Consider the following 13864-nt stretch of genomic DNA (forward strand, 5'->3'; position numbering starts at 1 on the left):
ATGTGGGGCTCAGCGGGGCTTTTGCACCCCTTGGGTGCCATTTCCCCATGGCCCCTGTGCTCCCTCCCCCTCCCACGCAGGCACAGAGCCGTTCTGGAGAAACAACTTTTAATGGAAAAAAACACAAGGCAACAAGTAAAATCAAAGCTACCCTACCCCACCCACCCTCCAACAGCCTCCCCGCCCTCCGCCCCTAAACACCACCCCCACTCCCCCGCCCTCCACCTCAGCCCCACGCTGCATCTAATCCCCGCCATGCCACCCCCTCTAATCCCGCCCTGCCACCCGCGTGCTGCCTGCCAGAGCCCTGCGCTTGCTGGCGGCCTTTGGCAAGGGGCTCTTCCCCCGCTTCTTGCCCCGTGCCCCTGCCATGGCAGGCTGGGGCCCTGGCAGCTCCCTCCCCGCATCCCCCCACGGCTCCTGCAGCTCCAGCCCGATGCTCTGGACAAACTCTTCCAGGCTCAGGGTGGCGTCGGCGGTCTCGGGGACGCTGTAGTCAGGGCTGAGCAGCTCCTCGGGCAGAGCGAGTGAGGCGAGGTCGCAGGGGGGGATGCCTGCGCTGGTGGCACCAGGGTCCCCAGGCGTGGGGCCGCTGCTGGGACCCTCCGGGCTGATCCCCGACTCGTCCATGGAGCAGCCAAAGAACCTGAGGGCCTCGTGGAGAGGCACCTCATCGGGCAGCGCAAGGTCAGCGGCCGGGTCTCCCAGCGGCTGGTTGTGGGGAGCAGCAGAGGGGCTGGTGTGGACGTGGGTGCCCAGGGGGATGTTGGTGCCCGGGTGTGCCCCCGCGGGGGTGCCGCTGACAGCGATGTTGGTGTGTGCTGGCTGCCCCTCGGCGTGCTCATAGGCGGGGATGGCCGTCGGCGAGATCGGGGAGGCTGTGGCCACCGCTCCAGCCTCTGCGCAGGTGCCACCGGGGTCCCCAGGCATGGGGCCGCTGCTGGGCCCTCCCTGGCTGAGCCCCTCCGCATCCAGGGAGCAACCAAGGAGCCTTAGGGCCTCTTCAAGAAGCTCCTTGTCAGAGACTCCAAGGCCAGCAGCTGGGTCCCCAAGACCTTGGTTGTGGGTGGCAGCAGAGGGGCTGGTGGGGACGTTGGTGCCTGGTGGCATGTTGCATGCCGAGGGTGCAGCCGTGCCTTCAGCGTGCTGGAGGCCAGAGCTGGACGGCGGCTGCACCGGGGAGGCTGGGGCCACCGCTCTCCTCTGCTCTTGGTAGGGGGCGTGGTGTTGGGGTTGGCCGTGGGGGGTGCGTGGGGCTGCCCAGGCCAGGCAGGTCGCGCAGCCCCCGGGGCCCCAGAGGCCAGCACCCGGCAGAGAAGCGGCACCGTGGGCGAGCGTGGCGGTGGCCCGTGGAAGCAGGCTGGTGGTTGTGCGCTGCATGTGGAACGCCCGCGGGTCGAAGAAGCAGCCCCGTGGAGGCCTCTGCAGCCCTGTGGGGGTGAGTGGGAGCCGTGTTGGTCCACGGGGACCCTGCAGGGGCACCTGCTGAGCCAGCCCCCATTGCCTGTAGCCCCCGTCTCTGCACCAGGTACGTTAGGAGCTTGTGGCCGGGGCGCTCCCCGCCTCCGGGGTGATCTGCTGTGCCGGCAAGGTGGGCTTGGAAACTGGGGAGGAGGTTCAGTTTGAGAGGGTGAAATGGGAGGGATGTCCCCAAGCCTTTGGGGAATTCTCTGGAAATTGGATGTGGTGGGCTCCCGTCAGCCAGGGGAGGGCAGCGATGCTCACTCAGGCTTGCTGAAGGCCTGTGCCATATCTGCCGGGGGGCTGGGGATGGTGGTGGGGGGGCTGAAGGTGCCCGTGGGTCGGGGATGCTGAAGGTGTTGGGGTGGCCGAGCAGAGAGGGGTGCCGTACCTGCTGGTGGTGCCTGTGGGGCGTGGGTTGCCACCGCCGGTGGGGGTGCCCAGGCTGCGGGGAAGGGCTGCTCCTGCGCGGGCAGTGGGCACAGGTTGGCTGAGCCTGAAAGAGAGACAGGAGCGATGGCCGGTGGTGAGCTCCGCTCTTGCCCCCAGGAGTGGTCCCCAGGCTGCAGGGCTGGGCTCGTTGCCTACCTGGTGGGGAGAAGGTTTCGGGGAGTACAAAAGTGTGGAGGAGCCGGGGTGCCGGGGCAGCACGGGAGCCGCGCGGTGGGAGCCCCAGTGGTGGCCGCGCCATGGTTCGTTGTGGTTGTTGGCCTCTAAGGAGACTCTGGGGTCTCCCGGGACAGAACGTGTCGGCTGTCCGTGTTCCGCCATGCCCCTAGAGCCTCCCCAGCTCCTCCTGGGGAGGGAAAGGGTTAAGGGGGGCTGGGGTGCCCCCGATGTGTTGCGGGTTCATCAGCTGTCAGCGGCGGTGGGTACAAGTGGCTGTTTCTGGAAGCCTTTGGTCCCTTTGCGGAGCTGGGCTCTCCTTGGGATTCGCGGTCCCCGGTGGAACGAGTCCCACGCCTGGAGTGCTGGGATGGCGGGTAGGGGCTCTTCAGGAGGGGTGGGCAGGGCAGGCGAGGTGGCGGTGCCGATGTGGATGGTGGAAAGGGAGGGGTTTGATGGTGCAGCCCTTGCAGTCAGCGGTGCTGTGGTCGGGAGGCTGCGGGGGAGGACCAGGCGGGTGGCAGCCAAGGCAGCTGTTGGAGTGGCTGTGTGCTGCCGATGGCCCAGCCGGCATGCCGGCAGCGGGGAGTTAGCCTATAGGTGATTAGGAGGAATCTGTGGCCTGGGAGCCAGGCTTCCACTTGCCAGGCATCAGCCGGGAATGCCATCCTGCTGTGAGGAGCAGGCCTGGAAAAATCCTGGACTTTGCTGGGGAGAAGTCGTTTTCACACAGCCTCAGGGATCCCCCCGGGAAAGAGGCCCTCCTCGACTTGCTGGTTGTGAATGGAGGAGGGCTGCTGGGAGAAGGGATGGTCTTGGCCGCAGTGATGGTGAAGCGGTTGAGTTGAAAACGGTCCGTGTAATGAGGAAGAAGGAGAGCAGAGTTGCTCCCCTGGCTTTTGAGAGAGCAAACGTCAAGCTCACCTCGCAACCACAGTCATGATCCAACTGGTTTCTTTGGAGCGGTGGTACAGTCACCTCTTGCTCCCAAGAGTTTAAAGGGGGCAAAGCGTCGGTGAGTTTAATACCCAGCGTGGATCATCATTCTTCAAGTGTCTTTCAGCTGTTATCGTTCGCAATCAGTCAACAGTCGACCTACCACGAACTATCAACCCTGCAGCAATCTTCAACATTCGAACGGTGACTAACAGTAGCAACGAGCAAACATACGAACATCATCCTGGGGTTGTGTTGGGACATCCATCTCCCATAGGGATAGGGTTTGAAGGGGGAATGTCAAGTGCGTGGGTGCAGACTGGGGGCGTGGCCATTTCACACATGGCATTTAGGGCAGCGTTAGCCTCAGGGACAGCTTTTAAGGGAGCGACCCCTTCACAGCGGACACGGATTTCCGTAGCGTGCTCTTAATACAGCTGATAATAATACAAACTACCACAATTACGATGATGACCGTTAGCAAAGACTGAGGGAGGCTACTTAGCCTCCCCAACAGGGAAATCCCAAACGCACTGAAAACTTTCCCCAGGCACTTAGTCCCTAGCGCAGTGGGCATTTCTCTGGTGTCTTTGGCCATTCTCTTCACCTCATTCATCTGTTCTCGTAGTGGCACTGAAACGTGTGCCATGTGGACGCAACTGTCACCTCCCGATAGCTTCAGCTTCCCGCATACGCCTTTCTCCCTCGGCAGGAGGAAGTCTAACACAGCTCAGATTTGAGCAGCCGTCTTGCTGGTTTCTTGCAGTCGATGCTTTAAGAGGCCTAGGCTATCATGTGCAGAGTTTGTTAGTGCCTCTAGCTGCAGGCTTGGGTCTAGGAGAGAGTGTTTCGGACTGGAGGGATCCCGATTCCAAAGATTGCGCGCGGTGGCGGTGCAGCTGGTGCAGGGGACAGGAGTGTTGGGGCGAGGACGATGCTCGGGGCGGGCGAGCGTGCGAGATGAGACGGTGAGCGGCAGCATCCCCGGGAGCTGCACCGTGCCATGCTGATGGCACCGGGACTGCGCCCGTGCAGGCCCCAACGGGACTCCTAATGCCCCAGCGGCATCACTGGGACTGCCCGAAGGAAGGGGCTTATCCCCTACGACTGCCGGTGCCGGGGGCTGCTCTGACGGGACCTCAGCCCGCACCTTCTGCAAGACCCACCCGCAAAGCTGAGGCGGCTCCCCAGAGTCGCCGTTGGCTGCACTGGGCCCACGTTGCAGCAATAAAGAGGGACGAAGCTTCGGGGCACTTTCTGGCCAATGCCATGTCTTGTCATTATTCTTACTGGTTCCCCCTCTCCCAACCCCGCCTCCTTCCTGGTGTTGCAGCTGCCCACGGCGGAGCCCGAGAAGGGGAGGAGGGTCCCTGCCTGGCCTGCAGCTCCCTCCCTCGCCATTCTTGGTGTCGTTTGGGGACCTTTTGGTGCGGCAGTGAGGCAAAGGTGTGCTTCGGGGCTGCGCACAGTGGGCCCCGAGGAAGGGCGCGATTGTCTTGCGGGCCTTTGAGGGCCTTTGCAGCGAGCCCTGTCCCTGCTGGAGGGGACGCCGGTCGTGCTCAAGACGAAGGCCTTGCAGGCCCTGTTGGGGGGGGGTGTGCCCTCCCCGGCCCCCGAGCTCTGCCCTTGTCGCAGAGGCTCTGGGTGTCCGCCAGGAGCCGAGGGGGAGCCCTCGCCCTCCCCCTCTTCTTTATCTCGTGAGGCTCAGGGAAGCTGTAGCCCTCCATGTGGTACGGAACCCTTGTCCCAGGGGCTCTGTGCTGCTTTCCGTGTGGGGCCGTGTCTGTGAGTCCTGCAGGGCCCCGACTGTCGTGGCTCCCCCACCAAAGGGCCGCCCCCCCTGGGGAAGGGGACAGGGGAGTCCCCCACCACCATTGCCTGCTCTGCTGGCGGTGACTCGTCCCTGGGGGAGGCTCGGTGCCCTTTGGGGCTTGCTGGCTGTGATGTGGGGCTCAGCGGGGCTTTTGCACCCCTTGGGTGCCATTTCCCCATGGCCCCTGTGCTCCCTCCCCCTCCCACGCAGGCACAGAGCCGTTCTGGAGAAACAACTTTTAATGGAAAAAAACACAAGGCAACAGGTAAAATCAAAGCTACCCTACCCCACCCACCCTCCAACAGCCTCCCCGCCCTCCGCCCCTAAACACCACCCCCACTCCCCCGCCCTCCACCTCAGCCCCACGCTGCATCTAATCCCCGCCATGCCACCCCCTCTAATCCCGCCCTGCCACCCGCGTGCTGCCTGCCAGAGCCCTGCGCTTGCTGGCGGCCTTTGGCAAGGGGCTCTTCCCCCGCTTCTTGCCCCGTGCCCCTGCCATGGCAGGCTGGGGCCCTGGCAGCTCCCTCCCCGCATCCCCCCACGGCTCCTGCAGCTCCAGCCCGATGCTCTGGACAAACTCTTCCAGGCTCAGGGTGGCGTCGGCGGTCTCGGGGACGCTGTAGTCAGGGCTGAGCAGCTCCTCGGGCAGAGCGAGTGAGGCGAGGTCGCAGGGGGGGATGCCTGCGCTGGTGGCACCAGGGTCCCCAGGCGTGGGGCCGCTGCTGGGACCCTCCGGGCTGATCCCCGACTCGTCCATGGAGCAGCCAAAGAACCTGAGGGCCTCGTGGAGAGGCACCTCATCGGGCAGCGCAAGGTCAGCGGCCGGGTCTCCCAGAGGCTGGTTGTGGGGAGCAGCAGAGGGGCTGGTGTGGACGTGGGTGCCCAGGGGGATGTTGGTGCCCGGGTGTGCCCCCGCGGGGGTGCCGCTGACAGCGATGTTGGTGTGTGCTGGCTGCCCCTCGGCGTGCTCATAGGCGGGGATGGCCGTCGGCGAGATCGGGGAGGCTGTGGCCACCGCTCCAGCCTCTGCGCAGGTGCCACCGGGGTCCCCAGGCATGGGGCCGCTGCTGGGCCCTCCCTGGCTGAGCCCCTCCGCATCCAGGGAGCAACCAAGGAGCCTTAGGGCCTCTTCAAGAAGCTCCTTGTCAGAGACTCCAAGGCCAGCAGCTGGGTCCCCAAGACCTTGGTTGTGGGTGGCAGTCGAGGGGCTGGTGGGGACGTTGGTGCCTGGTGGCATGTTGCATGCCGAGGGTGCAGCCGTGCCTTCAGCGTGCTGGAGGCCAGAGCTGGACGGCGGCTGCACCGGGGAGGCTGGGGCCACCGCTCTCCTCTGCTCTTGGTAGGGGGCGTGGTGTTGGGGTTGGCCGTGGGGGGTGCGTGGGGCTGCCCAGGCCAGGCAGGTCGCGCAGCCCCCGGGGCCCCAGAGGCCAGCACCCGGCAGAGAAGCGGCACCGTGGGCGAGCGTGGCGGTGGCCCGTGGAAGCAGGCTGGTGGTTGTGCGCCGCATGTGGAACGCCCGCGGGTCGAAGAAGCAGCCCCGTGGAGGCCTCTGCAGCCCTGTGGGGGTGAGTGGGAGCCGTGTTGGTCCACGGGGACCCTGCAGGGGCACCTGCTGAGCCAGCCCCCATTGCCTGTAGCCCCCGTCTCTGCACCAGGTACGTTAGGAGCTTGTGGCCGGGGCGCTCCCCGCCTCTGGGGTGATCTGCTGTGCCGGCAAGGTGGGCTTGGAAACTGGGGAGGAGGTTCAGTTTGAGAGGGTGAAATGGGAGGGATGTCCCCAAGCCTTTGGGGAATTCTCTGGAAATTGGATGCGGTGGGCTCCCGTCAGCCAGGGGAGGGCAGCGATGCTCACTCAGGCTTGCTGAAGGCCTGTGCCATATCTGCCGGGGGGCTGGGGATGGTGGTGGGGGGGCTGAAGGTGCCCGTGGGTCGGGGATGCTGAAGGTGTTGGGGTGGCCGAGCAGAGAGGGGTGCCGTACCTGCTGGTGGTGCCTGTGGGGCGTGGGTTGCCACCGCCGGTGGGGGTGCCCAGGCTGCGGGGAAGGGCTGCTCCTGCGCGGGCAGTGGGCACAGGTTGGCTGAGCCTGAAAGAGAGACAGGAGCGATGGCCGGTGGTGAGCTCCGCTCTTGCCCCCAGGAGTGGTCCCCGGGCTGCAGGGCTGGGCTCGTTGCCTACCTGGTGGGGAGAAGGTTTCGGGGAGTACAAAAGTGTGGAGGAGCCGGGGTGCCGGGGCGGCACGGGAGCCGCGCGGTGGGAGCCCCAGTGGTGGCCGCGCCATGGTTCGTTGTGGTTGTTGGCCTCTAAGGAGACTCTGGGGTCTCCCGGGACAGAACGTGTCGGCTGTCCGTGTTCCGCCATGCCCCTAGAGCCTCCCCAGCTCCTCCTGGGGAGGGAAAGGGTTAAGGGGGGCTGGGGTGCCCCCGATGTGTTGCGGGTTCATCAGCTGTCAGCGGCGGTGGGTACAAGTGGCTGTTTCTGGAAGCCTTTGGTCCCTTTGCGGAGCTGGGCTCTCCTTGGGATTCGCGGTCCCCGGTGGAACGAGTCCCACGCCTGGAGTGCTGGGATGGCGGGTAGGGGCTCTTCAGGAGGGGTGGGCAGGGCAGGCGAGGTTGCGGTGCCGACGTGGATGGTGGAAAGGGAGGGGTTTGATGGTGCAGCCCTTGCAGTCAGCGGTGCTGTGGTCGGGAGGCTGCGGGGGAGGACCAGGCGGGTGGCAGCCAAGGCAGCTGTTGGAGTGGCTGTGTGCTGCCGATGGCCCAGCCGGCATGCCGGCAGCGGGGAGTTAGCCTATAGGTGATTAGGAGGAATCTGTGGCCTGGGAGCCAGGCTTCCACTTGCCAGGCATCAGCCGGGAATGCCATCCTGCTGTGAGGAGCAGGCCTGGAAAAATCCTGGACTTTGCTGGGGAGAAGTCGTTTTCACACATCCTCAGGGATCCCCCGGGAAAGAGGCCCTCCTCGACTTGCTGGTTGTGAATGGAGGAGGGCTGGTGGGAGAAGGGATGGTCTTGGCCACAGTGATGGTGAAGCGGTTGAGTTGCAAACGGTCCGTGTAATGAGAAAGAAGGAGAGCAGAGTTGCTCCCCTGGCTTTTGAGAGAGCAAACGTCAAGCTCACCTCGCAACCACAGTCATGATCCAACTGGTTTCTTTGGAGCGGTGGTACAGTCACCTCTTGCTCCCAAGAGTTTAAAGGGGGCAAAGCGTCGGTGAGTTTAATACCCAGCGTGGATCATCATTCTTCAAGTGTCTTTCAGCTGTTATCGTTCGCAATCAGTCAACAGTCGACCTACCACGAACTATCAACCCTGCAGCAATCTTCAACATTCGAACGGTGACTAACAGTAGCAACGAGCAAACATACGAACATCATCCTGGGGTTGTGTTGGGACATCCATCTCCCATAGGGATAGGGTTTGAAGGGGGAATGTCAAGTGCGTGGGTGCAGACTGGGGGCGTGGCCATTTCACACATGGCATTTAGGGCAGCGTTAGCCTCAGGGACAGCTTTTAAGGGAGCGACTCCTTCACAGCGGACACGGATTTCCGTAGCGTGCTCTTAATACAGCTGATAATAATACAAACTACCACAATTACGATGATGACCGTTAGCAAAGACTGAGGGAGGCTACTTAGCCTCCCCAACAGGGAAATCCCAAACGCACTGAAAACTTTCCCCAGGCACTTAGTCCCTAGCGCAGTGGGCATTTCTCTGGTGTCTTTGGCCATTCTCTTCACCTCGTTCATCTGTTCTCGTAGTGGCACTGAAACGTGTGCCATGTGGACGCAACTGTCACCTCCCGATAGCTTCAGCTTCCCGCATACGCCTTTCTCCCTCGGCAGGAGGAAGTCTAACACAGCTCAGATTTGAGCAGTCGTCTTGCTGGTTTCTTGCAGTCGATGCTTTAAGAGGCCTAGGCTATCATGTGCAGAGTTTGTTAGTGCCTCTAGCTGCAGGCTTGGGTCTAGGAGAGAGTGTTTCGGACTGGAGGGATCCCGATTCCAAAGATTGCGCGCGGTGGCGGTGCAGCTGGTGCAGGGGACAGGAGTGTTGGGGCGAGGACGATGCTCGGGGCGGGCGAGCGTGCGAGATGAGACGGTGAGCGGCAGCATCCCCGGGAGCTGCGCCGTGCCATGCTGATGGCACCGGGACTGCGCCCGTGCAGGCCCCAACGGGACTCCTAACGCCCCAGCGGCATCACTGGGACTGCCCGAAGGAAGGGGCTTATCCCCTACGACTGCCGGTGCCGGGGGCTGCTCTGACGGGACCTCAGCCCGCACCTTCTGCAAGACCCACCCGCAAAGCTGAGGCGGCTCCCCAGAGTCGCCGTTGGCTGCACTGGGCCCACGTTGCAGCAATAAAGAGGGACGAAGCTTCGGGGCACTTTCTGGCCAATGCCATGTCTTGTCATTATTCTTACTGGTTCCCCCTCTCCCAACCCCGCCTCCTTCCTGGTGTTGCAGCTGCCCACGGCGGAGCCCGAGAAGGGGAGGAGGGTCCCTGCCTGGCCTGCAGCTCCCTCCCTCGCCATTCTTGGTGTCGTTTGGGGACCTTTTGGTGCGGCAGTGAGGCAAAGGTGTGCTTCGGGGCTGCGCACAGTGGGCCCCGAGGAAGGGCGCGATTGTCTTGCGGGCCTTTGAGGGCCTTTGCAGCGAGCCCTGTCCCTGCTGGAGGGGACGCCGGTCGTGCTCAAGACGAAGGCCTTGCAGGCCCTGTTGGGGGGGGTGTGCCCTCCCCGGCCCCCGAGCTCTGCCCTTGTCGCAGAGGCTCTGGGTGTCCGCAAGGAGCCGAGGGGGAGCCCTCGCCCTCCCCCTCTTCTTTATCTAGTGAGGCTCAGGGAAGCTGTAGCCCTCCATGTGGTACGGAACCCTTGTCCCAGGGGCTCTGTGCTGCTTTCCGTGTGGGGCCGTGTCTGTGAGTCCTGCAGGGCCCCGACTGTCGTGGCTCCCCCACCAAAGGGCCGCCCCCCCTGGGGAAGGGGACAGGGGAGTCCCCCACCACCATTGCCTGCTCTGCTGGCGGTGACTCGTCCCTGGGGGAGGCTCGGTGCCCTTTGGGGCTTGCTGGCTGTGATGTGGGGCTCAGCGGGGCTTTTGCACCCCTTGGGTGCCATTTCCCCATGGCCCCTGTGCTCCCTCCCCCTCCCACGCAGGCACAGAGCCGTTCTGGAGAAACAACTTTTAATGGAAAAAAACACAAGGCAACAGGTAAAATCAAAGCTACCCTACCCCACCCACCCTCCAACAGCCTCCCCGCCCTCCGCCCCTAAACACCACCCCCACTCCCCCGCCCTCCACCTCAGCCCCACGCTGCATCTAATCCCCGCCATGCCACCCCCTCTAATCCCGCCCTGCCACCCGCGTGCTGCCTGCCAGAGCCCTGCGCTTGCTGGCGGCCTTTGGCAAGGGGCTCTTCCCCCGCTTCTTGCCCCGTGCCCCTGCCATGGCAGGCTGGGGCCCTGGCAGCTCCCTCCCCGCATCCCCCCACGGCTCCTGCAGCTCCAGCCCGATGCTCTGGACAAACTCTTCCAGGCTCAGGGTGGCGTCGGCGGTCTCGGGGACGCTGTAGTCAGGGCTGAGCAGCTCCTCGGGCAGAGCGAGTGAGGCGAGGTCGCAGGGGGGGATGCCTGCGCTGGTGGCACCAGGGTCCCCAGGCGTGGGGCCGCTGCTGGGACCCTCCGGGCTGATCCCCGACTCGTCCACGGAGCAGCCAAAGAACCTGAGGGCCTCGTGGAGAGGCACCTCATCAGGCAGCGCAAGGTCAGCGGCCGGGTCTCCCAGAGGCTGGTTGTGGGGAGCAGCAGAGGGGCTGGTGTGGACGTGGGTGCCCAGGGGGATGTTGGTGCCCGGGTGTGCCCCCGCGGGGGTGCCGCTGACAGCGATGTTGGTGTGTGCTGGCTGCCCCTCGGCGTGCTCATAGGCGGGGATGGCCGTCGGCGAGATCGGGGAGGCTGTGGCCACCGCTCCAGCCTCTGCGCAGGTGCCACCGGGGTCCCCAGGCATGGGGCCGCTGCTGGGCCCTCCCTGGCTGAGCCCCTCCGCATCCAGGGAGCAACCAAGGAGCCTTAGGGCCTCTTCAAGAAGCTCCTTGTCAGAGACTCCAAGGCCAGCAGCTGGGTCCCCAAGACCTTGGTTGTGGGTGGCAGTCGAGGGGCTGGTGGGGACGTTGGTGCCTGGTGGCATGTTGCATGCCGAGGGTGCAGCCGTGCCTTCAGCGTGCTGGAGGCCAGAGCTGGACGGCGGCTGCACCGGGGAGGCTGGGGCCACCGCTCTCCTCTGCTCTTGGTAGGGGGCGTGGTGTTGGGGTTGGCCGTGGGGGGTGCGTGGGGCTGCCCAGGCCAGGCAGGTCGCGCAGCCCCCGGGGCCCCAGAGGCCAGCACCCGGCAGAGAAGCGGCACCGTGGGCGAGCGTGGCGGTGGCCCGTGGAAGCAGGCTGGTGGTTGTGCGCTGCATGTGGAACGCCCGCGGGTCGAAGAAGCAGCCCCGTGGAGGCCTCTGCAGCCCTGTGGGGGTGAGTGGGAGCCGTGTTGGTCCACGGGGACCCTGCAGGGGCACCTGCTGAGCCAGCCCCCATTGCCTGTAGCCCCCGTCTCTGCACCAGGTACGTTAGGAGCGTGTGGCCGGGGCGCTCCCCGCCTCTGGGGTGATCTGCTGTGCCGGCAAGGTGGGCTTGGAAACTGGGGAGGAGGTTCAGTTTGAGAGGGTGAAATGGGAGGGATGTCCCCAAGCCTTTGGGGAATTCTCTGGAAATTGGATGTGGTGGGCTCCCGTCAGCCAGGGGAGGGCAGCGATGCTCACTCAGGCTTGCTGAAGGCCTGTGCCATATCTGCCGGGGGGCTGGGGATGGTGGTGGGGGGGCTGAAGGTGCCCGTGGGTCGGGGATGCTGAAGGTGTTGGGGTGGCCGAGCAGAGAGGGGTGCCGTACCTGCTGGTGGTGCCTGTGGGGCGTGGGTTGCCACCGCCGGTGGGGGTGCCCAGGCTGCGGGGAAGGGCTGCTCCTGCGCGGGCAGTGGGCACAGGTTGGCTGAGCCTGAAAGAGAGACAGGAGCGATGGCCGGTGGTGAGCTCCGCTCTTGCCCCCAGGAGTGGTCCCCGGGCTGCAGGGCTGGGCTCGTTGCCTACCTGGTGGGGAGAAGGTTTCGGGGAGTACAAAAGTGTGGAGGAGCCGGGGTGCCGGGGCGGCACGGGAGCCGCGCGGTGGGAGCCCCAGTGGTGGCCGCGCCATGGTTCGTTCTGGTTGTTGGCCTCTAAGGAGACTCTGGGGTCTCCCGGGACAGAACGTGTCGGCTGTCCGTGTTCCGCCATGCCCCTAGAGCCTCCCCAGCTCCTCCTGGGGAGGGAAAGGGTTAAGGGGGGCTGGGGTGCCCCCGATGTGTTGCGGGTTCATCAGCTGTCAGCGGCGGTGGGTACAAGTGGCTGTTTCTGGAAGCCTTTGGTCCCTTTGCGGAGCTGGGCTCTCCTTGGGATTCGCGGTCCCCGGTGGAACGAGTCCCACGCCTGGAGTGCTGGGATGGCGGGTAGGGGCTCTTCAGGAGGGGTGGGCAGGGCAGGCGAGGTGGCGGTGCCGACGTGGATGGTGGAAAGGGAGGGGTTTGATGGTGCAGCCCTTGCAGTCAGCGGTGCTGTGGTCGGGAGGCTGCGGGGGAGGACCAGGCGGGTGGCAGCCAAGGCAGCTGTTGGAGTGGCTGTGTGCTGCCGATGGCCCAGCCGGCATGCCGGCAGCGGGGAGTTAGCCTATAGGTGATTAGGAGGAATCTGTGGCCTGGGAGCCAGGCTTCCACTTGCCAGGCATCAGCCGGGAATGCCATCCTGCTGTGAGGAGCAGGCCTGGAAAAATCCTGGACTTTGCTGGGGAGAAGTCGTTTTCACACATCCTCAGGGATCCCCCCGGGAAAGAGGCCCTCCTCGACTTGCTGGTTGTGAATGGAGGAGGGCTGCTGGGAGAAGGGATGGTCTTGGCCGCAGTGATGGTGAAGCGGTTGAGTTGAAAACGGTCCGTGTAATGAGAAAGAAGGAGAGCAGAGTTGCTCCCCTGGCTTTTGAGAGAGCAAACGTCAAGCTCACCTCGCAACCACAGTCATGATCCAACTGGTTTCTTTGGAGCGGTGGTACAGTCACCTCTTGCTCCCAAGAGTTTAAAGGGGGCAAAGCGTCGGTGAGTTTAATACCCAGCGTGGATCATCATTCTTCAAGTGTCTTTCAGCTGTTATCGTTCGCAATCAGTCAACAGTCGACCTACCACGAACTATCAACCCTGCAGCAATCTTCAACATTCGAACGGTGACTAACAGTAGCAACGAGCAAACATACGAACATCATCCTGGGGTTGTGTTGGGACATCCATCTCCCATAGGGATAGGGTTTGAAGGGGGAATGTCAAGTGCGTGGGTGCAGACTGGGGGCGTGGCCATTTCACACATGGCATTTAGGGCAGCGTTAGCCTCAGGGACAGCTTTTAAGGGAGCGACTCCTTCACAGCGGACACGGATTTCCGTAGCGTGCTCTTAATACAGCTGATAATAATACAAACTACCACAATTACGATGATGACCGTTAGCAAAGACTGAGGGAGGCTACTTAGCCTCCCCAACAGGGAAATCCCAAACGCACTGAAAACTTTCCCCAGGCACTTAGTCCCTAGCGCAGTGGGCATTTCTCTGGTGTCTTTGGCCATTCTCTTCACCTCATTCATCTGTTCTCGTAGTGGCACTGAAACGTGTGCCATGTGGACGCAACTGTCACCTCCCGATAGCTTCAGCTTCCCGCATACGCCTTTCTCCCTCGGCAGGAGGAAGTCTAACACAGCTCAGATTTGAGCAGCCGTCTTGCTGGTTTCTTGCAGTCGATGCTTTAAGAGGCCTAGGCTATCATGTGCAGAGTTTGTTAGTGCCTCTAGCTGCAGGCTTGGGTCTAGGAGAGAGTGTTTCGGACTGGAGGGATCCCGATTCCAAAGACTGCGCGCGGTGGCGGTGCAGCTGGTGCAGGGGACAGGAGTGTTGGGGCGAGGACGATGCTCGGGGCGGGCGAGCGTGCGAGATGAGACGGTG

The 13864-nt window shown here is 63.8% G+C and overlaps 3 protein-coding genes across 3 annotated transcripts; all 3 read right to left on the reverse strand.

Moving 5' to 3' along the window:
• Window positions 1-267: 267 nt before the first annotated feature.
• LOC135316477 (proline-rich protein 22-like) lies at window positions 268-2152 on the reverse strand. The gene is made up of 3 exons (XM_064469934.1): window positions 2050-2152; window positions 1853-1957; window positions 268-1430 (listed from the first exon to the last, which is right to left on the reverse strand). The coding sequence occupies exons 1-3, from the start codon at window positions 2150-2152 to the stop codon at window positions 268-270; spliced, it is 1371 nt and encodes a 456-aa protein (XP_064326004.1).
• A 3061-nt stretch (window positions 2153-5213) lies between these two features.
• Window positions 5214-7098, reverse strand: LOC135316478 (proline-rich protein 22-like). Its single transcript, XM_064469935.1, has 3 exons — window positions 6996-7098; window positions 6799-6903; window positions 5214-6376 (listed from the first exon to the last, which is right to left on the reverse strand). The coding sequence occupies exons 1-3, from the start codon at window positions 7096-7098 to the stop codon at window positions 5214-5216; spliced, it is 1371 nt and encodes a 456-aa protein (XP_064326005.1).
• A 3059-nt stretch (window positions 7099-10157) lies between these two features.
• On the reverse strand, window positions 10158-12042 carry LOC135316479 (proline-rich protein 22-like). The gene is made up of 3 exons (XM_064469936.1): window positions 11940-12042; window positions 11743-11847; window positions 10158-11320 (listed from the first exon to the last, which is right to left on the reverse strand). Exons 1-3 carry the CDS (start codon window positions 12040-12042, stop codon window positions 10158-10160), a joined length of 1371 nt encoding a protein of 456 aa, XP_064326006.1.
• Window positions 12043-13864: the final 1822 nt, after the last annotated feature.

Source organism: Phalacrocorax carbo, chromosome 19 (genome assembly GCF_963921805.1).
Source record: "Phalacrocorax carbo chromosome 19, bPhaCar2.1, whole genome shotgun sequence".
NCBI classification, from domain to species: domain Eukaryota; kingdom Metazoa; phylum Chordata; class Aves; order Suliformes; family Phalacrocoracidae; genus Phalacrocorax; species Phalacrocorax carbo.